Source organism: Microtus pennsylvanicus, chromosome 3 (genome assembly GCF_037038515.1).
Source record: "Microtus pennsylvanicus isolate mMicPen1 chromosome 3, mMicPen1.hap1, whole genome shotgun sequence".
NCBI lineage: Eukaryota > Metazoa > Chordata > Mammalia > Rodentia > Cricetidae > Microtus > Microtus pennsylvanicus.
In genome coordinates, this window is record NC_134581.1 from 35,297,153 (window position 1) to 35,319,872 (window position 22,720).

Genomic DNA, 22,720 nt, shown 5'->3' on the forward strand with positions numbered 1-22,720 from the left:
TGTGGCGGGAGCCCGAGCAGGGGCGGGGACATCAGACCCTCTCCACCGCGATTGGCCGGAGGGCGGGGCGTTGGGCCGGAAGCCAGGCTGGGCCACGTCTTCAGGGTCTGAGTAAGCTGGTTTGGTTCGCAGTGCGCGGCGGCTGCTCGGATGTGAAGAGGACGTTTCTGCTCCGGTACTAGGTGAGCGGGCTTGGAGGCTGTGGGGCCGCTGTGGGTGGGGGTTCCTGGACAGCCATGGCTGGGGGTGATCGCCGGACACACCTACCCACCGCTCAGTGCGGCCCAGGTCCCTGCCGACTTCACGCTGGAGGGCGGGGAGCCGCGGGTAATCGGGAGCTGGGAGCAGAGTGTACTACCGAGTATAGCAGGATGAATGAAAGAAGCGGGCTTCGCTGTTCTCTCTTATAGCTTGGACACTGTTGGGACTTTCTTTTTTTTTTTTTTTTTTGATTTTCGAGACAGGGTTTCTCCGTAGCTTTTGGTTCCTGTCCTGGAACTAGCTCTTGTAGACCAGGCTGGCCTCGAACTCCCAGAGATGCTCCTGCCTCTGCCTCCCGAGTGCTGGGATTAAAGGCGTGCGCCACCACTGCCTGGCCTTGTTGGGACTTTTATTTTATTTTATTTTTTTATTTTTTGCTTTTTCGAGACAGGGTTTCTCTGTGGTTTTGGAGCCTGTCCTGGAACTAGCTCTTGTAGACCAGGCTGTTTTCGAACTCACAGAGATCCGCCTGCCTCTGCCTCCCAAGTGCTGGGATTAAAGGCGTGCACCACCACCGCCCGTCCTTGTTGGGACTTTTAATAACCATTCCCATACCTATTGAAATTAGTTCTAGAACTCCAAACGCATTAAAGGGTGGAAGCGTGCTGTTATATGACTGTTATTTTCCTTTGAGAGAGTTCTGGATTTCATAAGAGTGGTTGACACCCTTATGAATAATCGCGATACTTTCATACTGGTCAATTTTTACAAAAATATACTCGTTCTTGTGAACAAAAGTTTGATTACTTTGGAACGAACTAAATTAGCTTGGGAAGGACCGATTTTACAAGTCATATAGAAGCAAACATTTTTCGGCATTTCTTGTGGCGTTGTGCATCGGAACAAGGAAGGACAATAAAGCAAGGAGGTGTGGTTGTTAGCTGAAGGACAGCTACTCTGGGCTACCTAGGATAGAATTGACCCAGGAAGTGCACAGTCTACGAATCTGCATGCACCCTGCTTGCTGAGGCAGAAAACCTCAAATTAATTGGAGGTGTCTCAGAGTATTAGGGGGAACAGGGCCCACGCTTGGGCAGCATTGTGCAGATGTGAGTAGCTTTAGACATAAATTTAGAAGATTGCTGCGTCTGTCTTTATGAATAAATTGGAGAGTCGTCTTGGAGATGTCCTGGCTGATCTTGGAGGTCTTAGACAAGAGGAAATGGTTGCACTTTGCTTTTCCTCTGAGATGGTTTCTCTCTAGTTTGGGAGGAATAGTGAGCGAGTCACGTGGATTTCCCAGGCATTTGGAGGTACTCAGCCCTTTGTGGATCTGACCTTCAGCCTTGGTCTTTCACTTCACGGGCCTCACACCAGACTTTAGATTATTAACTGATTAACTGGGGCCCACACCTAAGTTGCTCCTTCCTCAGCATTCAAACAATTCAAAGAGAGCATAATAACATACAGATCAAGATTCTCTGTGGCCAGGTGGTGGTGGCGCACGTCTTTAATCACAGGCAGAGGCAGGTGGATTTCTGGGAGTTCGAGGCCAGCCTGGTCTACAAGAGCTAGTTCAGGGACAGGCACCAAAGCTACAGAGAAACCTTGTCTCGAAAAAACCAAAAAAAAAAAAAAAGAAAAAAAAGAAAAATTCTCTGTGTATTTTCCATCTTTATGTGACTTTATTTTAACCTCTATTTCTTTTATTTTTACTTTTACTTTTTGAGACAGGTTCTCTGTATATCTTTGTCCTAGAATAATTCTGAAAACCAGGCTGTACTTGAACTCACAGAGATTCTTCTGTCTCCGCCTCCCAGGCATTGGGATTAAAGGTGTGTCCTGCCACACCTTTAAGTCACAGAGGTCAAAATACCTCTGCCTCCAAAGTGTTGGGATTAAAGGTGTGTACTACCACACCCAACTACTCTCTTTCTTTCTTTTTTATTTTTAAGGACTTTAACCTTAAGCCTGCATATATTTTTATTATATATTTAATAAGTTATAAAACTGATTGACCCATTAGCTCAGGCTTCTTATTAGCTCTTATCACTTATATTAATCCATTATTCTTATCTATGTTAGCCCTGTGACTTCGTGTTGCTTCTTTGGAGTCTGGGCAGGACGGGGAGGAATGGGCTTCCTCCTTTCCAGCATTCTCCTGTTCACCTCACCCCACCTCTACTTCCTGTCTGGTTGGCCTGCCTATACTTCCTGCCTGGCCAAGCAGCGTTTTATTAAATACCTGATTGACAGAATACAGACAATTCTCCCGCACCATCCTCCCTCCCCCTCCTCACCCCAACATGTTTCTTTGGAGAGGGTCCCAGTGAAACAGGCGTGTTACATTGTGCTGGCAGTTTGGAAGCAAATGGTCCTTGAAAGCTTTTTGTTGATAATAACGTTTCTTTCTTTTGCAGACATGGATCTAGAGGCTGTTTCTAAACGCTCTGCATTCCATGCCAAGCCCCAGGGGCTCATTCTCCAGTATGGGACTGCTGGGTTTCGGACAAATGCCCAGCATCTCGACCATATCATGTTTCGAATGGGATTACTAGCTGTCCTGAGGTCAAAGCAGACAAAATCCACCATTGGAGTCATGGTTACAGCCTCCCACAATCCCGAGGTAACAAGCTGGTGTAATGTGTCTGAGCACTTTGCTAATGCTGGGAGTGTGTGCCTCCTAATTTGTATGGTCCTTTGGGTTTGAAGCCACCCTCTCCCAGCAGCCATCCAGCTGCATTGGGTGTGGAGGGAATGAAATGAGGCTATTTTTTTGGAAAGTGTCCAGAGTAGTAGAGAAGTAACAGAATGTCCTTCCAAGTTTGGATGGAGACATTATCAGTCATGATAGTATCACAAGGAACTGAAGAGGTAATGCAAGGGAAATGTAAAAGCCCGCTCGTTTGTCCCCGGCTGAGAAACTCAGCCCCGAAATACCACATAGAAACTGTATTAATTAAATCACTGCTTGGCCCATTAGCTCTAGCTTCTTATTAGCTAACTCTTACATATTAATTTAACCCATCTCCATTAATCTGTGCAACACCACAAGGTTGTGGCCTGTCAGCAAAGGTTCAGCATGTCTGTCTCTGGTGGAGGATCCATGGTGTTTCCTGTCTCAGCCTTCTTTCTCCCAGAATTTTGTTTAGTTTTCCCCACCTAGCTAAGTTCTGCCCTGTTCTAGGTCTAAAGCAGTTTATTTATTTATTAATGGTAATCACAGCATACAGAGGGGAATCCCACCTTACCTCCCCTTTTCTGTTTAAATAAAAAGGAAGGTTTTAACTTTAACAAAGAAAATTTACATATAACAAAACAGTTAGCAGAGCAAGAATTACAGTTACAATATTTATATCTACTTTCTATTCTTCAACTCCATCAAAGACTCCAGAAGGATATATTACCTAAGTAAAGAGGAGGTGCATTATAAGCAACTTCCAAAGCTCTAGAATTGGCAGAGACATCTTGCTGCCTGGACAGTCACCCAAAGTTCTTCTGTACTGTTGGAGCATCCATCTTCAGCCTACAGGCTTGTAGTATTCAGCAGACTTTTCCATGAAGCAGGAAATTTGAAGATCTGTTCTGCCTTGTAATGGCAAAGTTCATCAGTTACTTTTTTCTGTGTTCTGTAGAATGTCTGGCAGACTCTTATGTAACAGGAACCCTGAAAGACCATCTCACCTTTGGGCAAGTTCAGCAGTCATTTCTCTGTGGGTCCTGCATGTCCAGTTCATACAGCATACCATCAAGAAGTCCAGGCAAGCCGGGCGGTGGTGGCGCACGCCTTTAATCCCAGCACTTGGGAGGCAGAGGCAGGCGGATCTCTGTGAGTTCGAGGCCAGCCTGGTCTACAAGAGCTAGTTCCAGGACAGGAACCAAAAGCTACAGAGAATCCCTGTCTCGAAAAATCAAAAAAAAAAAAAAAAAAAAAAAAGAAGAAGTCCAGGCAAGAGCAGTTTCTTGCCCAAATGGCTAGCAAACTTCATAAGGAGCCTCTTTGATACCCATCATCCTCTTGAAGTAGACTGGTGTTGCCAGGAGCAGATGTGTCTCATTGTCATGAAAAGTCCAAGTTCATAAAACATTTTAAAAGCCATATTCTGAAGGTCTCTGAAAGATTTGACTAAAATATATCTCTATATATCTAAAAACCTAACTAACATGACTACAAGCTTGACTATTATAGATGATTATCTATTAGCCTATATTTCTTAATTATACATTGCATTTTTAAATAAACTGCACAATCACAATACCTTAAGAGCAGAAATATATATCAGTAGACCAAGATCCATACCAATGCAAATTATTCATTTCTATATCATATCCCTCTTTAAATGTAAACAAACATTTACAAACAATTTTTGGGGGTGTGCGGGGCAACCTTTTGGGAGGGTCTTGGTTCATCAAAACACATTAGTCTGGAATTAATCCACAGGTTCTCATTTTCTGTGGAAACAAAAGAACCTCTTTTCCAAAGCAACAAATTCTTAGACCCATATTTTAGAATCAAGATACCTTTAAAGTATATATGTTGGCTTGGCTTAGCGGTTCCAAGTATCAGATGCCTCTCTGCAGTCAAAAAATTCAAAGAAAACACAATAGTTTACATAATCCAGACTCTCTGTGTATATACTATCTTTACATGGCTTATTCTTTATTCCTTTTAATCTTTGACTATCTGTACTCTGTCTCTTTAAAGACTTTACTTTTTTTTGAACCATTTACTTATTTTTTAACTGTCTATATACTTTTTCTTCTCTTTCCTAAGCCTACATATTTATCCAACAGTGTGACTCATTTCTATCTGAATTTGTCTTTATTGTGTATTTATAATTATTTTCTGACCAGGACTGCTTCTTAAAAACTAAGCTGTAGCATTGCTAGAGCAAATATGGATGGCACCCCTGTTTGCTGCCCAGTCTAGCATTGTGGAACTGTTTCCTGCCTCTGAGAGCCATGTACATTACCCCATTTCAGGCTCACAGCCAGTCTGTTGCCATTAAGCCAGTTGTCACACTCTGCTCATAAACCCCATTTAAGTGCTCCATATCTGGATCTCTCGAAAGAGAGTTTGTGCTGGCAGCACCACCCAGGAAGCCATGGCTTTTTCAAAACAGTGCGGCTATTTTTTCTGCTACCGCTGAATCAAGAAAACCTCTTAAAGGATCCATGCCTCTGCTTGCTTCTAGCAAACAAAGCCCACCCAAGAAAATGTGCTACCAAACCATGTTTAACTCTGTTCTTTTGTGTCTAGGCTTTATTTTTAAGCTTTTAGGTTTTACGTGAATGTAGTTAGCACATGTTGGAGTGGGTTTTCCCCATCTCGGTAAGTTCTGCCCTGCTATAGGTCCAAAGCAGTTTCTTTATTCATTAACAGTAATCACAGCATACAGAGGAGAATTCCACATCAGGGAAACACCTGTTGGTGCCTGGCATTGGTGCCAGTGGTCCCCAGGGCAGCTGCTCAGCCATCAGTTGGAGGGATGATAACAAAAGTTCTTCCTTTAGTCACTTCCATTCTGGGCGCCCCTTAAGGTTTGTTTGTCTTTTAGGAAGACAATGGTGTGAAATTGATTGATCCTATGGGGGAAATGTTGGCCCCGTCCTGGGAGGAGCATGCTACCTGTCTGGCCAGTGCTGAGGAGCAGGATATGCCTCAGGTGCTTACCACCATCGTGGAGGAAGAAGCCGTGGATCTGCAGCAGCCTGCCTTCGTAGTTATTGGTAGAGACACCAGGTGATGATCCGAGTTGCCTGCCCAAGGGCAAATATCTGTGAAATATTGCATCTCCTTTCAGGACCAAGGGCAGTGGGAAGGACTAAGAGAGGCTCAGTGCACATCCCACCTTTTTAAGTGGCACATGGTGACTGTCTGGGTTTGGAGTCTCTCTAGTTTTAAACTTTATATAATTTCAGCAGGTCTTGTAGTCTTTGGGAGCTCCCATCTCAGGGTTAGTGATGAATGAGAATTTATGTGAGAGTTGCATGAAATAGCAGTGTACATAATAGCTGTTACCTGCATGTTAGAAGCATTTAATTATTGTGACACTTTGTAGGATTATTTCCCCGCTGCAGTCAGAGCACATCATTTTAAACAAATCACACTTGGAGATTTGGTTTCTAATCTGTTGCTGGTTCCGGTGTTCTGTCATTTCTTTGTTCTGGAATTCACTGGAAGCAGCATTTTATAGCCTCTGTACTTGTCACTGTCAGCAGCTTTTGCCTTTACAAAAGCCTGCTTTTTTGCAATGTTAAAAGTTACTTTGAAACAATAGTAGTTTTCCCTTTTATGCAAGTTCTGGCTTCATCGAAGTCTTCTTTCTCATTTTCTGGAAAGCTTGGATTTAGTTTTTTACCCTATGTTGTGGTACCAGGTTTTGCAAAAACTATTCACACATTAGGTCCATAGGCAGCAGAAATAGCTAATTGATTGATTCCCTCAAGTCAGTTAGTGTCCCATTACTGTGTTTGGCTCTTACCTGTAGTTCCATAATGACTCCCTGGCTTTTCAGATAGAGGAATACTTTGTTATGATTTTATAAAATGAAAACTAGGTTCTATGCTCTCAGTAGTTTAAGGCCCCATACTCCACACTGTGTGCATTCAGTCTTGATTGTTGCTGTTATTAACTAAGATACATATTGCTACAGTCAAACTAGGAAAGGTATTTGGGTATGAGTTAGGGTTCCTTTTATATCTTTTAAAATATTATTTGTGTGTGTGTGTGTGCGCGCTTGAGAAGGTTAGAGTTATCAGATCTTGAGCTGGAGTTACAGCCAGCTGTGAGCTGCCTATGTTGGTAATTGAACTTGGGTCCTCTGCAGCAACAGTATGCACTCTGACTACTGAGTCATTTCTCCAGCTCTTCTTTACATCCCTCCTCACTTTCTCCTTTTTTGGCTAATACAGGGTATTCAACCCAGGGCCTTACATATACTAGGAAAGAACTTCTACTGGGCTACAGTCCTAGCCCCTTTTTAGATTTTGATATAGTTGCACAAATTTAACCCAGGCTGGCTTTGAACCCAGTCTCTGCAGGCTTTGAACTGAGTGATCCTCCTGCCTCAGCTTCTCAAGTAGGTGGGAGGAATCAGTGATCTGCATCCGCATACCTGGCTCTTTGTATTTTCTTTGTAAATTTAAAAGCCAAAATTTTATAAGAAATCACCTGTGCAAAGGCTCCTGCGAAAATGCTTGTAATTTACCCTGTGTTTTTGCCAAAGTTGATAGCTTTCAAATTCAGTGACTGTGCTGTTTTGAAATTGTGAGCACACTCCTCCAGTGCTTTCCGCTTTCCCATTTACTAAGTCTTTCTTTCCTTCCACAGGCCCAGCAGTGAGAAACTTTCACAGTCTGTACTAGACGGTGTGACTGTCTTAGGAGGCCAATTTTATGGTATGTAGTACCATAAATTTTATGGTATGTAAGTAAATCATCAAGGAATTGTTTTTAAATTTCAAAAGTAGCACATATTTAAAATTTGGAAGTAACAAACAATAAAAGTTAAGAAATTAATAACTAGATATACTTTTAAAATATTGCAGGTTTTTCTGAGCAGTCAGATGACTTTATCCATGGGCCATAGCATATTAAATCTATTCCACTTGTGACCCCCTCTGTCTGATATATTTTCTACAATACCTGGTATACAGTTATATAAAATTGCAAGTCTGGTGTTTGTTGATCATCAATCATGAAGAAACTTATTATAAAAGAATTCTTTAGACATATAATTTTATCATTTTTTGTTTGTTTGTTTTTTGAGGCAAGGTTTCTTTGTGTAGCTTTGGTGTCTGTCCTAGAACTAGCTCTTATAGACCAGGCTGGTCTTGAACTCACAGAGATCCGCCTGCCTCTACCTCCTGAGTGCTGGGATTAAAAGTGTGTGCCACCTTCGCCTGGTTATATATAATTTTATCATTTTTAAGGGAAGAAAGGAAATTTACATACTAACTAGATGGGTGTGCTTATTTTTTTTTACACAAGGGTTCAGTCTGGGCTGAGTATTTGGCACTGTCAACATTTTCCAGAGATTTTGAATATTTTTATTATATAATTGTCAATGCTGAGAAAGCTGCTTGGTCTTAATGCATAATAGAAACAATTTAGGCCCATTTCAGAAATGGTTGCAGATCTTGTTCTGATTTGAGCTTCTGCCTCTGATTACTCACCTGGCCAGTCTGTAGTCTGCTATAGGTGGCTGTTTCTGGCTGTTGAGAGTGCTGTCTCCTCTGCTCACCTGAATTCAGATTGCTGGGTCATCAGGACAAATAGAGATCCTGCAGTGTTGGGTTAAGCTTCAGAGAGCCTGAGGCTTTTTCAGTACAGTATTGGATTGACAGTAGTACAGTAAGGATTGACAACCTTTTTTATTTTTTGTCTCTGTGTGTGCATGTGTTGGCGTATGTATGTGGAGGCCAGAAGTCAGTGGTGGGCATTCCTTGATTGTTTCCTACCTTATATGTTGAGGCAGGATCTCCCACTCTAACTCAGAGCTCCCTGTTTGACCCGTGGTTTCCCTGGGTGGTTGGCCAAGGACAGTGTGACGAGACTTGCTAGCCTCTTCATTTCCTGAGTGCTGTTTTCTCATTTGTCATGAGAGCTTTCTTCGGCGACTCCACTGGGTATGCTTTCAATTCATTCATGACAGGAAAGAGACTCACTTGCAGCCGACTAGGGTTAGAGGTGGGCCAGCACAGCTGCCCAGTATTGCCCGGGTGTATGTGCGGTGCTGGGGGTCCTAATCCAGTCCGCATGCTGTCTACCTGTGCTTCGTTCACTGAGCCCCTCCCACCCCAACAGTCATTGTTATAGACCACTTACCTTCTTCATTGCTCTCCACCGTAGCTTACACCCTTGTAGCTCCCCGCACCATGGCAGTTTTCTCTTCACCCTTCTGCTTGCTTGGATACATTTCCTTCTTGGTTCTCTCTGCTGCTTGTTTTCTGTCCCTTTTGATGAGGGCTCCTTGGTCCCCTCCTCAGTCCCCTCCTTTGGTCTATATCCAGCCACCTTCACACCTGCATTCATTTACTATCTGCTCTATGGTGTCTGTTCCACTGCATGTCACAGTCCAGTGAGATATCCTCATTCTCTCATGCTGTGTTTATGTGGATAATGGAGATGCTCATCTCAGTCAGCGGTGCTTCATACAAGCCAGCACCCATCTGTGCCATTGGACAAATGCAGTCCATGGTGGACCCTTTCCTCCCCAAGTTAGTTTTGGTCATGGTGTTCATTGTAGCAACAGAAAAAACAAAGGCGAATACTAAGGATTTGATAATTTCAGTATTGCTCTCAAAATCCTTGTTTCCTCCTTTTGCATGTCATTTAGAATACTTTTTTATTTTATTTTGACCTATTTCCATTTAATAAAGTTAGGTGGTTATCCCCATTTTTCTGCACCTCCTCTCAAATCCTTCCACCAGAGCGACTGGCCTCCTGAGCTGTTCTCTTGTGTAGCTGATAACCCAGGAACTTTATATGCTCCTTTGCCTGTTGCAGACTCTTCCTCTGAGTTTCATCTAGCTCAGTAGTTCTCATCCTTTGGGGGTCTCATGTCAGACATCCTGCATATCATATTTATATTACAGTTCATAACAGTAGCAAAATTATAGTTCCAACGTAGCAATGAAATAATTTTATGGTTGAGGGGTCACTTGAGGAGTCACCATAACACAGGGAACTCTATTAAAGGGTTGCAGCATTAGGAAGGCTGAGAACCATTGGTTTAACTCATGCCTAGCATTCATTTCTCTTGCTTCTTGCTCCTGGTGTTGAGTCCCATTCTGTATGAAAGCTGTTCGTTTCCTTGGAAAGTTACTTGTGGCACATTTATTAAGATGTATTGTTTTGGCAGAGTTTAGTTTCTACCAGGTACCTTGGCCACTGCCTGATTGGGTCTGCTTTCGTTTGCTAGTGACTGGCATCTTTTGGGCTTTGGCCATGTCCATTGGGGCAGCAATGCCACACAAGGGCCTGTGCTTATGGAGACAGCTCCCGAGGGATTCATTTGGTCTCTTCAGTGCTAAGACACTGCTGGAAGTGCAGACTTGGGGTGAACCAGTCATGATGCACCCTTACAATGTGAATGAGGCTTCAACATTATAAAGGGCTATTCTTCTCCTGGGGTCCTTATCTTAGCCTAGTGTGTGGACATGTTTTTCTGTTTAGAGCAATGTCCCCAAGGATCCCTTCAACCCTGCTCCTGGGAGTCACATAGACCTAGGTTTGATGATTCCTGTCAAGTGATGAGGAATTCCTTTCAAAGAGAATGCCCCCCTCTTCTTCCCTTCCTTGTCTTTATTAATTATTATTATTATTTATTTTGAGATAGGGTCTCACTGTGTTTCTTGGCTGGACTCAAACTCAGAGATCCACCTATTTCTGCCTCTCAGATGCTGGGATTAAAGGTGTGTATTGCCACCCTGGGCTGAGATCTTTCTGTAATGGAAAAATTAAAAATGCTGTAGGATCCCCGGTGGCAGCAGGCAGCATAAGTGCTGCAGGTTTCCAAGCAGTGGCAGCAGGCCATGTGGTGGCAGGCAGTGAGCCCTGAGAGTAGCCACTCCCAGGCAGGGACGACTGAACGTCCCCCAGTGGTGGCTGGTCCAGGACAGGGAGACACGTGGCAGTGGCAGTGGGCGAGAGACAGAGACATGGATAGGCACGCCATGCAGAGTGAGGTTGGGTATTTATTTAGGGGGTTATGGAGGGGAGGGGAGAAGGGGAAAAGAGCGGGGGAGGAGGGAGAGTGAGAGAAGGGGGGGAGAAGGGAGAGACGGGAGCTGCCTCTCCAAGAGAGAGACAGAAAGGAGAGAGAGAGAGGCTGCAAGCAGGAAGGAAGATCTGCCTGCCTCAGTGGATGGGGGAAGGAGTGGGCATGGCTTGTCTCTTAAGATACCGAACAACCATTATACTTTCTCTTATCTCTATTTTGGTGATTTCAGGATGCTTCATTTGAATTTTATCTGTAACCTATTTTAAATGATTATTTTTTGCTATTATTTTTGCTAATTGTAGTTTACAATTCTTTTAGAATTATGCACTTTTAGAATTATGTCTTTATAATGATATTGTTATGAGTCTGAGGTCATTCAGAGATTCACCAGTTTGACCATGAATAAATTTTAAGCAAAGAAGAGGCTTTATTTACATATGGCGCCAGGTCTACACCTGGCATTTGGGACTCCTAAGGTTTAGTGCCCAGTTACATTAGTCAGGAGTGTATAAAGGCAAAACTTACAAGGCTATAATACTTCCTGTGTTTGTGCAATTAGAGGCAAGCATACATCCTGATGTCCTTCCTGCCCAAGTGTAATCAAGCACACATCCTGTCCACATGCAGCCAGGAAAAGCAAGCTTGTAGAAGTAGTTCTTTATTATACATGATCAACATTTTCATCAAAGTCCTTCAAATCAGACAGTCAGACAAGAGTAGCCCCCAGCACTCTGGAAAGTTATTCTGTTGTTGGGAAAATGGCACTTACAGGTTAGAGACATTTTTGCTTTACAGATCTCTTAAGCACAGTAATTAAAACAAAAAACATAAAATGTTGAGGATTACAATGGTATTTATGCATTTGGATATTTTGAAAGTTTGGCTTTATGTTTTCTGAGTTTCTGGTATAATCCATCAAACTAGACTACTCGTGGGTAGAAACAAAGATTTATTGGTGATCACACTGCCAAGGCGCTCGCATTCTCTCTCTCTCTCTCTCTCTCTCTCTCTCTCTCTCTCTCTCTCTCTCTCTCTCTCTCTGTGTGTGTGTGTGTGTGTGTCTGTGTGTCTGTGTGTGAGGGGCTGGGGGTGAGGTTCAGCAGAAAGAAGAGCAAAATGGTGGGAAAGCAAGCCGATTTTACATCACAGGGTGGGGACCTGAGCTGGTACTGACCTGGACTGGGTGCTGGGCCCCCTAGGTAACTGTCCTGGCAAACTGTCTGAAGTGTAAACAGAAACCCACCTGTAGGGTTGTTTACATGATAACAGACAATCTCCACACCTTTAATCCCAGGTGGAGCTCTCTGAGTTGGAGGCCAGCCTGGTCTACAAAGTGAGTTCCAGCATAGCCAGGGCTCTTACTTAGAGAAACCCTGTGTTGAAAAACAAAACCAGATATACAATCTTTCTGTTTATTAGGTCAAAGTCCTGTTTTGGACAATCTCACCAGCAGTGCAATCTTTTTGGGGGGGTGGGAGTGGGGGATGGGGGTCTGGAGCTAACATTCTTAAGGTATGAATTCGTGTGAGCGCCTTCTGTTACTAAGTGAGCTGAAGTGCTTTTTGTGTTTGTTTGGCAGATTATGGCCTGTTGACTACGCCTCAGCTACATTACATGGTGTATTGTCGGAATTCCGGAGGCCGGTATGGAAAGGCAACCATAGAAGGCTACTGCCAGAAACTCTCCAAGGCTTTTGTAGACCTTACCAAACAGGTGAGATAGTTTTTTTCCATCGTGATTAGAATTTCAGCAGTGAATATAATGATACAGTCAACAACCTCATTTACAGAGTTCTCCTCTTGTTTCCTTTCTTTCCTCCAACTGGGACTTAGCTGATCAGTGTATGCTGGTGAGGGTATAGTGGCAAGGTGCATCCTGGGAAACCTCATGGTGTCTTTGCTTGTGGTTGTCAATATTCAGTGAGATGAACTTGATTATAATGTAGATGCTCCTGGCTTGAGGAAGTACTGCTGGCAAGGAATTTCTTTTAGGTGGATTCCCTGGATAGGTGTCGGGTGACTCACTGGACAGCTCTGCTGTTCCTGCTCAGAACTCAGGCTTTGGTGTGAGGATTGGTGAAAGACTGATAAAAACACATCCCCAAGTCCACACGCCTGTGACATGATACGCCTTGCAGAGAATGCTAGTGTTATTCAGACACCTGCATGGCTGTGTGCACATCAAATGGCTGTCAAGGAAAGAGCGCTAATGTCATGCTGTGCTGGGACTCTAATGCTCTCCTGGGAGCTGTCACTCAGTGGCACCACTATTGTGTTGCTCAGGTTGACTTTGATGTTTTGAAATTCGTTTGACTGTGTACACGTTTTCTGCATTAAATTAGACAGGTAAAGGGAAATGAAGCGACCTTTTCAAGTTCACATACACGCATGCATCATGGTGCTTCCCTTTGGTGACTTAGTTTCCTTCCCTGGCTTTTTCCTTTGAAGGCTTCCTGCAGTGGAGATGACAACAGATTGGTTAAGGTTGACTGTGCGAATGGCGTAGGGGCCGAGAAGCTAAAGGAAATGGCGCACTACTTCTCCCCGGGCCTGTCGGTCCAGCTGTTTAATGACGGGACTGCAGGGAGGCTCAACCACCTGTGCGGGGCTGACTTCGTGAAGAGTCATCAGAAACCCCCACAGGGTATGTGTGTCTGCACCTGCTCCTAGAGCTCTTTGAGCCAGTTCACTTTCAAGCAAAGCTGTCTCCGAGTGAAGAATCACAGCACTCGTCCTGGTTCTGCCACCTTTGGGTCCTTAGAAATCTTCTCGTTTCTAAGTGCCATGCAAAACGCGGCCAGCTCTTGCTGAAAGCTCAGACAGAAAACAGCACATTAGCACGACAGCTCTCAACTGAGGTCCCGTCAGAACTGAAGTGCCCCGTCAGCACACAGGGACCGCTCCCTTTCTCATTTAGTCTGTCCAGGGTGGGATACATGCAGGCTGGGAATTTCTATTCCTGGTGGGTTGCCAGGCTTTGGTGGCTCAGGCCCAGTGAGCACACCGAGAATCACTGGTTTGATGGCAGCAGTTGTAAGTAGCTTCGTCTTCCTGTGTGCACTAGACTGGCTGGAAAGGGAATGGAAGGCTGCCTTTATATCCTCAGTGGATTATATATATAAATATATATATAAAGGGAGGATTAGGAAAACCCTGTTCTGGTTTTAATTGTAGTAAAGAGGTATCCTAGATGCTCGCTTACAGACCCTAACCTTGCCTGGCTTGCAGATGTATTGCTTGGGCCACTGAGTGTTTGCCTGTACTCTGATTTCTCTATCAAAATCATCCAACCTCATCTCCTCACCACTCCACAGGTGCCTTGCATCGGCCTCACTTTTGTGGCCTGTTCTGGCTTAATGTAGCAAGCATGTAGAATTTTAATTTATATAACCTTTTCATTGTAGTGCTTGTTTTGATATTAACGTTACCTGTCCTTCAGTTCTGGACCTTCATCCATCTGTCTGATTGTTGAGGTCTTCCTCTACTGCTGTGGTGGCCTCTGTGTCCTGGGGAAATCCAGCCCTCCACTCCCCCCAGGCTGTTTTTCTGACCTGCAGGCAACAAGGCTAACAGAGTCTGGCTTTGTCTGCTGCATCGTTGCTAAGGGACGGCAAGGTTTTCTAATATATCTGATATAACAGTTACTGAAGTTTCAGTGACTTTATGCAGCTCTTTAGTGAGCTCTTGGAAGTTATAATTCTGTGCTCCTAATTACTTTTCTTTCTTTTTTTTTTTTTTTTTTTTGATTTTTCGAGACAGGGTTTCTCCGTAGCTTTTTGGTTGTAATTACTTTTCTTATTGCTGTTTAGTTTAAGCAGATAAAATACTTATTAAGTCAAAGCACATATTTTATCTATTGCTAATTTTTATTTTTAATATGTAAAGGACAGAAATCTTACCTTTAAAAATCTGAAAGTTTCAAAAAATTATATGGGAAACTTATGTAGCCAAATCAACTGGTTAATAGAATTTTATTTTAGTGTAATATCACGTTTTAGCATGAATAGATTTGAGGACCCTTTTCTTTTTTTAAGCTTGCCTTGCTAGAATTTAACCTGCAAGAAAAGTACAAATAGCTGGGTCTGTGATACACACCTTTAATCCCAGCACTGAGGCAGAGGCGGGTGACTTTTAAGTTGGGGCTAGCCTGGACTATATAGTGAGGATCTGTCTTCAAAAAGAGCACCAGTAGACTTACCGGACACCAGTATTTAAAACTGGAGACATTGGTTTGTGTTTTGCAAGGAATCTTTTAAAACATCTCTTGAAAAATTTATAGTGGATGTGTGGTACTGTTGCATATAATGTTAGTTTTGATCTATATTGAAAATAGTTATGTGTGTCAGAGAAAGTTATATTTTATATAGTGAGCTTTATTCTCATTTCTTAGTCTGAAATGCACTTAACCCTAATCCTGCGTGCTAGGGATGGAAATGCGGTCCAACGAGAGATACTGCTCCTTTGATGGGGATGCAGACAGAATCGTGTATTACTACTGTGACGCAGACGGTCGCTTTCATCTCATAGATGGAGACAAGATAGCCACCTTAATTAGCAGCTTCCTTAAGGAGCTACTGTTGGAGGTAAGGTGGGGAGACATCCAAGGCTTGCTAGGGAGCACTTCCACACCAGGGTCTTTGAGTGTATGGGGTAGGAAGAGTTCTTGATACTTGTGGCTGGAAAACAAAAATAAGTGGAAATTGCAGCCATTTCAGCACAGGGACATTCGTTTTAGTTGCAGTAAAGATGGTATTCTAGATGACTGTATTGTATTGGTGCTTTTCTTGGTATTGACTTGACTTTCTCATGCAACTTTGTAAAGGTTTGGTTCCTTTAAAACAGATGATGCATGCATTCCTGAGAATTTCATCATGACTGTAAAGCATCCAGTTCTAAGAACAAATAATACCTGAGATAATTAATATCATCATTATGATAAGTTTAGCAATTGATTTTTTTCCCCTCTTTTGGAAAATCCCTGTCAGAGGCTCCTGGACCTTTGATGGCGAGTTAAGTGTGTCATTGTTGTCTTCTAGATTGGAGAAAGCCTGACTATTGGTGTTGTACAGACTGCATATGCTAATGGAAGCTCCACAAGATACCTTGAAGAAGTTATGAAGGTACCGCAGTGTCTTCAGTTTGGGGTCACTTCTGAATAGTGTGGGAAGGTCATTCTGTGAGGATAATCATGTTACCACATGTGAACAGTGAACACAGCTGAACCGCTGTCCAGGTGACAGTGACTAGTCAAAAGGCTCACATGTCTCTGGTGCACTTGTACCTTGGAGCATATTAAAACCTGCGAATTCTGTGATCTAATAATGAATGCAGATCTTTTCCAAGACTTATTGAGCTACATTTATAACTCATGAAGGCCTGAAGATGCCTCTGTCAAACATAATCCTTAAGGTAACATTATACCTATATCTTCATTGCTGTGATCACAGACCTGGAAAGCAACTGAGGTAGGAAGGGCTTATTCTGCCTCGGTGTGCATGAAGGCATACAGCCCACTGTGGGGAAGGAATGGCAGGGGTGTGAGGCCCATGGATACATTGGGTCACTCAGGAAGTAAGGATAGAAAAGTAAGCTCCCTAGTGACTGACTTCCTTCAGCTAGGTGCCCCACGTCTTTCTCCAAATTCCTGCAGGCTCTGGGCAAGTGAGTCAGCACAGCAGGTGAAAGGAACCAAGAAGTATGCCTGGGCCAGCTGCTGTCCGCTTCGGTCAGTCTTCTAGAGGAGTAGAAATGAGATTTCATGTGAATTTTCTGCTTTTTAAGAGAATAGTAGACGGTCAAAAAACATGGATGCTGTTTGCTTCTGTCGTACTTTAAATACATGGTCACAGTGGCTTCACTTCAAGGCCTTTCATGGGGTTAGTACTTGGTCCTAGGACACATTCTGAGAAACGCAGTAGTGTGATGTGAGTTTATGTCATTGTGTGAACATTGAGTGTATTCAGCTCTGATGGTCACGGTATTGCTAGGAGACTTGACCTTCTGGTACCACTACAGCATCCATTGTCTGATCTTGACCAGACGTCAGTTAGTGCATGAGTGTTTAGTTTGAAAATTTCATCTGTATGTACCTAGTATGTTTAGAAACTTAATACACACCAGAAACTGTTACTTCCTATCCCATTTTCCTTTTGGATTAAGTATTTTTGGCCCTTGTCATCCTATGGTTTTTCAAGTCCAACAAATACTGATCTTACTGGATGTCTCTCTTGTAGTTTTGTTTGTCAGTTTTTCCTAAATCTTTTACACCCACCATTGATATCCTATTTATTGCTGCTGGTCCAGTAATGGTGATTTATTACTAGCCATGATCAGTCTTAAAAGTCTGGTTGGCCTTTTTGTTACTGTTACTTTCATTTTTCAAAACAGGATTTTTCTGTGTAGTCCTGACTGTCTTGGAACTCACTCTATAGAACAGGGCATCCTCTGTTTCCTGAGAGCTGGGTTAAAGGTGTGTGCTACCACACCTATCTCTAACTGTCCTTTCTTAACTTTTTATGCCAATAGTTAGAAATAGTCTGGGGACCTGATCTAACTTGCCACTGTTTGTAAGAGTTCTATTGGAATAGCGCCCTGCACATTTGTTGAGGTGAGGTCTGTGGCTGCCTCTACAGAATGACTGTGGGAGATCATATAGCCTGCATTAGTGTAGGGTATTTACCTACAAAGGATTGGCTCTTCACTAGAGAGCATGCAGATCTCTTTGTCCTGCGTTCTCCATATTATAGCTCGGACAACCTTCTCAAAGCAGGCAATGCCACCTACTTGCAGTCATTCCCTGTGTGGGTGTTTTAGGTCTTTATTGTCTTTAGCACCAGAGGAAGGTTTCAGATTTTATTCCGTTTTATTTATGGAATAATAGATATATAATTAACCGACTTTGTTGTCTTTCTTTAATGTGTTGTAGGTACCTGTTTATTGCACCAAAACTGGTGTCAAGCATTTGCATCACAAGGCTCAAGAGTTTGACATTGGAGTTTACTTTGAAGCAAATGGGCATGGCACAGTAAGTTTTCTTAAAGAAGTCAACTGGTTAGCTGGCATTTTTCTTAATAATGGATTTCTCTTGTAGTTGGTAACATGACTAGGTAGTAGTAAGTTACACTATGAACGTATACTTAGATGCTATGACAATCCTCCATAAAAAGTGTACCAATTTGTTCTTTAAAGAGCTGGAGCGAGCTTAGTTCTGTAACCAGACGTGAGGTCTTGAGTTGGATGAGTTGGATCGGTGCTGCAGAGTCAGAGACAGGCACATGCAGGTATGCACGTGCGTGTGCACACATACACACACACACACACCCCATAAAACCCAATAAATTATTTTAAAATGTTCTGTTCATGTTCTTAAAATTTTTCCACTTCTTACAGAGTAGCTATGATGAAAAGTTTTATTGGGTTTAAAGCATATACAAGCATAGGTGTTTTATGTTTGGCTTTTTTGTTTTCAGGGCTTTCTTAGGACTATTCTGAAAAAAATAAAAGCCATATATAATTCAATATAAATGTCACTATTTTAAAGGGTATAACTTTTTTAAAGATTATTTTAATGTTCAGATTTTATTTAGAAATGTCTTTGTATATCACCTCTTTTCATGGATTTGAGGTAGACATGAGAATATTTGAATGTAGTTTAAATCATTCTCTTCACTAATTTCAATTTGGCTTTTTGAAGATCCATAAATATAAGGAGAAGGAGAATGTGTTTCTATAAAATGCAGCTGAAATGTAACTTTAGTGATCTAATGTAAGCATTGGTACAGTTTTTAAGGTGAAGTCCATAAGGTCTCTGAATCTGTTCAACTCGACTCACAGAAAAAATGGGTAGGTCTGTTCAGTCAGAATTTATTTAGGAAAACCAGGTGACCACCCTGCATCTTATTTTACCAAAAAGTGCCCATTTCCTCAAGTGATTGAGCACTGTGTACTCACGTCAATACTGGCCTCTTGAGGACTATAAAGGTGGGTGTGGCATTTCAAAACAAAGGAATGTCTGTGGTAGTAAGTTCTGACACCAGCTGCCATACTGTCGAGTGCAGTGAACTCATGGCTGATGTTGCTTCACACATATCCTGTAAAGGTACCTGCTGCAGAGTTCAGGAAGTGAGCTCATATGTATTCAGTTTTTGTCAAAAGTGGTATCTTTTAAATTAGTTTTACAATCCATAAACTTTTTCTTTAGTAATACCCTTTGTGCTCTGATTTGATTTCAGCATTAATGGCAGACATTAGGCTGCTGTTATCTGTCTATTCAGTTCCTAGATTCCCTGGGAATGAAAGGTGGCCTGGAGTTTGTGACTGACTTCATATACTTCTGCTGCAGGCACTGTTTAGCGAAGCAGTTGAAACGAAGATAAAAAGACTAGCACAAGAATTAGAAGACGAGAAAGGAAAAGCTGCAAAGATGCTTGCAAGCATTATCGACTTGTTCAACCAGGTTAGAAGTGGTGAGGTCACAGGCTCTGAGTTACCTTAACATCAGTCAAAACATGGGATGTAGAATTATAAAAGGTGAAGTCCTGGCTGGGTGGTTTGCTTCTAAGAGTGGTGCCCACAGTTGAGACTTGCACTGGAAATAACATTTTTTATATGCTTCCTTGATATTTTGTCAGAAAAATGTTGAAATGGTCAAGTATACTTAGTAGCTACTGAGTATGTATTTTGTGTGTTTGGCTAACTTTTCAAAGACAACTTTGGAAAATTCTGTACCATTTACATGCTTGGGTCCGACAGCTGAAACTGCAGTACTGCTATGGAAAAGCAACCGTGAAGCCAGGAGAGACATGGAGTCCGCATGTCTGATATGGGTCAGACATTTTATCCACTTTTCCTTCTAATCACAGCAGTAATGCAGGAAGCTAGGTTATAATTTCTATTTTATGAAATGAAGCTTATTAGAGTTGGCTCTGGATCCATGTCATTGTTGTCTGTCATGGTTACGTGCATCTCCTTGGTCCATGGCATTCATCACTGGTTGCCGATGCACGGCCAGCATCCGTGTGGGATTATGTAATGGTGGCTTATGTGCTTTGTTTCCCCAATCTTGCAGGCAGCTGGAGATGCCATTTCTGACATGCTGGTGATTGAGGCGATCCTGGCTCTCAAGGGCCTGACTGTGCAGCAGTGGGATGCCATTTATGCTGATCTTCCTAACAGACAACTCAAAGTTAAGGTGAAGAGAGCGTGAAACAATCTTTCAGACTATAGCATTCTTCCAGTCTTCCCACGCCAAGTGTTTCCTGAGTGGGTTACATTTCGGTCTGTATGTACACTCTACTTAGGAAGTAAGAAAGGCCTTACAAAAACTGCTTTACTCACACTTTAAAAAATAACTTCTTCTGTACTTCTACTTTTATGATAAAGAATGGTATTATGTGTGAATATGCATTATTTAAAAATATGAACAAAATCATAAAAATTATGTAACTAGCTTAAAAAGGTTTCTCCTTTCACAGCCCAGCTCATACTGTTTTGAAGCAAAACCCAGATAAATAATGTTATCATTTTAACTGAAACTGTTGCTTCAGAATTAACTTTTAGTTCACATAATGCCATAATGCTTAAATTTTTTTCTTTTTTTGGAGACTAAGCCTCACAGTTCTTACCCGTCTGGCTAAGTCCCCTGATGACAGACCTGCACACCCACACCAGACCACAGTATTTTTTGGAGCTAGATGTAAGCAGTAGAATCTGTGGACTCAAAGAAGAACTCTCTAAAGGCATTTCAGATGAATGGGTGCTTGATTCGCATCTCTCTACATATTCTCCAGTAGAATTGTTGAGAGATTAGAGATTAAAGCCAGAGTTCACAGAAATGGCCACCAAGTATTTGGATTTGTTTTTGGCATATTTAGGAGATGCTTACCTCTGCCCTCTTCTGTAATCGCTTGCCACTTGTTACAGCCGTATCAGCAATTTGACCAGTAACTACTGGGGCGAGACAATAGTTACTGACCACTATTCTAATGGTAGCTCTGAGTCAATGTGTAAATGTCCTGTTTGGCTAAAGTTAATTTTTTATAGTCTGAAGAATTTTAAATAGTTGGACAAATGTTAAAACTGTTACACGGTTCTAGCTAAATACACCAGAAAATTTTACCGCAGGTCCCGTCACCTGTCCTATGCGTCACTGATACACCGTGCAGGATAGTAACTTGAAATGGCCGCCTCTTACTCTGTGGGTTGGACTATTTTGAACAGGTTAAGCTCCTATAACACATAGGAAATGTTTGTGCTCAGGTTGCCGACAGGAGAGTTATTAGCACCACTGATGCTGAAAGACAAGCAGTCACTCCGCCAGGACTCCAAGAAGCAATCAATGACCTGGTGAAGAAGTACAAGCTTGCCCGAGCTTTTGTTCGGCCCTCTGGTACAGAAGACATTGTCCGAGTATATGCAGAAGCAGACTCACAAGTAAGCTGGGAACGGGAGGAGAAAAGCACTGTTTGATTGTGTTTGGAATCACACTGTGGAAAAATAATACATTTTTCTTAGAGATTAAGATTGAATGTACCCGGGAGGTATATAGCTAAACAGTTTTAATTTGTTCCCAAACAGTTTCTTAGTGCAGATTCTTGAGGGTATAATGTTCTGCCTGTGCAGGAGTATTTACTATATCCTTTGTCTGACACATGCTAATTTTAACTTATTATAGATTATACATTCTTTTCCCTCTAAAAGTATAGTCCATGAGTTTATTTTAGTATTTCCAAAGCAGCAGGTAATGCTTGCTTTTTTTTCTGGACTTTTGAATTGCTTTTTAAATTTTTCTTTTAATGACATTCTCACTACTTGCATTTTCTGCAGCTTTATCATTTGCCCTTTTTACATGCTGTGGTTGAACTGGGGACTTGGAGACACCAACGGTTACTTACATGACTATGGGTATTCTCTGATGGCAATCCTAAGAATTACTTATTCTTAGTACATAACCATCTTGATTTTAAAGGGGCTTGTTCTCTTACTCTACTTTGGAAATTTTTATTAACTGAATTGAAAACTTACTTTATTTAGAAGAATCCAACCTACTTTCTATTATTTATGGATGGATGGCTGGCGCCATATCTCTCACTAATCTCTTAATGTGATTTGTAGGAAAATGCCGATAGACTTGCAGGCGAAGTGAGTTTGGTGGTGTTTCAGCTGGCTGGAGGCATTGGAGAAAGGCCACAACCACCTTTCTGAAGATAATTTTTATATTCTTGAAAAATGGACTTCTAAAATGTTTTTATAAAACTATTGGCAATACTGGCAGTATTCTAATGGATTTAGATCTGTTTTTTTAAAAATGCTACCAGAAGAAACGGTTTAGAAGCTGGTAAATCTTAGACTTGTTAATGAAGCTCACCTCTGATTTTAATCTGTAATAAGTTTGAGTGTCATTAATTTTACAGTGTATGCAGGGTGTTGGGAAATTAAATTGTATTATTTACTAACTCCTCGCAATGCCGTTGTGATTACTTATCTAAATAAACCACTGGCCTATCTGATTCAGATATGGAGAGTGGAGACTTCATATAAACCAGTGGCAGACTTTAAAGTGAGAAATGACTTGGCTTGTTTGCATAGCAGCATAGAACTGTCAGTTGGCCCATCTTTCTTTGCACTAACAGAGGCCTGTGCTCTCCTCACTAGGATGTGTGGTTCAGGCTTCAGCTACTCTTAAGAGAAGGGATGTGGAGGGACAGCCCCACATGAAGTCTCTGACAGCAAAGTGACCATTCTGATACTAGGATGTTGGTAACCACAGAAGAAAAAAAAACAATTTAAATTAAAT

The 22,720-nt window shown here is 42.1% G+C and overlaps 1 protein-coding gene across 1 annotated transcript; it reads left to right on the forward strand.

Annotated features, from left to right (window-relative positions):
* Positions 1-69: 69 nt before the first annotated feature.
* Positions 70-22,437, forward strand: Pgm3 (phosphoglucomutase 3). Its single transcript, XM_075965089.1, has 13 exons — positions 70-182; positions 2,622-2,827; positions 5,760-5,944; positions 7,535-7,602; positions 12,507-12,640; positions 13,375-13,570; positions 15,352-15,509; positions 15,963-16,046; positions 17,852-17,950; positions 19,268-19,381; positions 19,994-20,116; positions 21,184-21,357; positions 22,039-22,437. Exons 2-13 carry the CDS (start codon positions 2,624-2,626, stop codon positions 22,126-22,128), a joined length of 1,629 nt encoding a protein of 542 aa, XP_075821204.1. The 5' UTR covers positions 70-182; positions 2,622-2,623; the 3' UTR covers positions 22,129-22,437.
* The last annotated feature ends 283 nt before the right edge of the window (positions 22,438-22,720 follow it).

What these genes read in the sequence shown, in the direction of transcription:
- Pgm3 (XM_075965089.1), top strand. Translation starts at nt 2,624, where the DNA reads ATGGATCTAGAGGCTGTTTCTAAACGCTCTGCATTCCATGCCAAGCCC. An exon ending in ACCTTGAAGAAGTTATGAAG is followed by an intron (nt 16,047 to 17,851) that starts GTACCGCAGTGT and finishes AATGTGTTGTAG; the next exon opens with GTACCTGTTTATTGCACCAA. An exon ending in ATGCAGAAGCAGACTCACAA is followed by an intron (nt 21,358 to 22,038) that starts GTAAGCTGGGAA and finishes TGTGATTTGTAG; the next exon opens with GAAAATGCCGATAGACTTGC.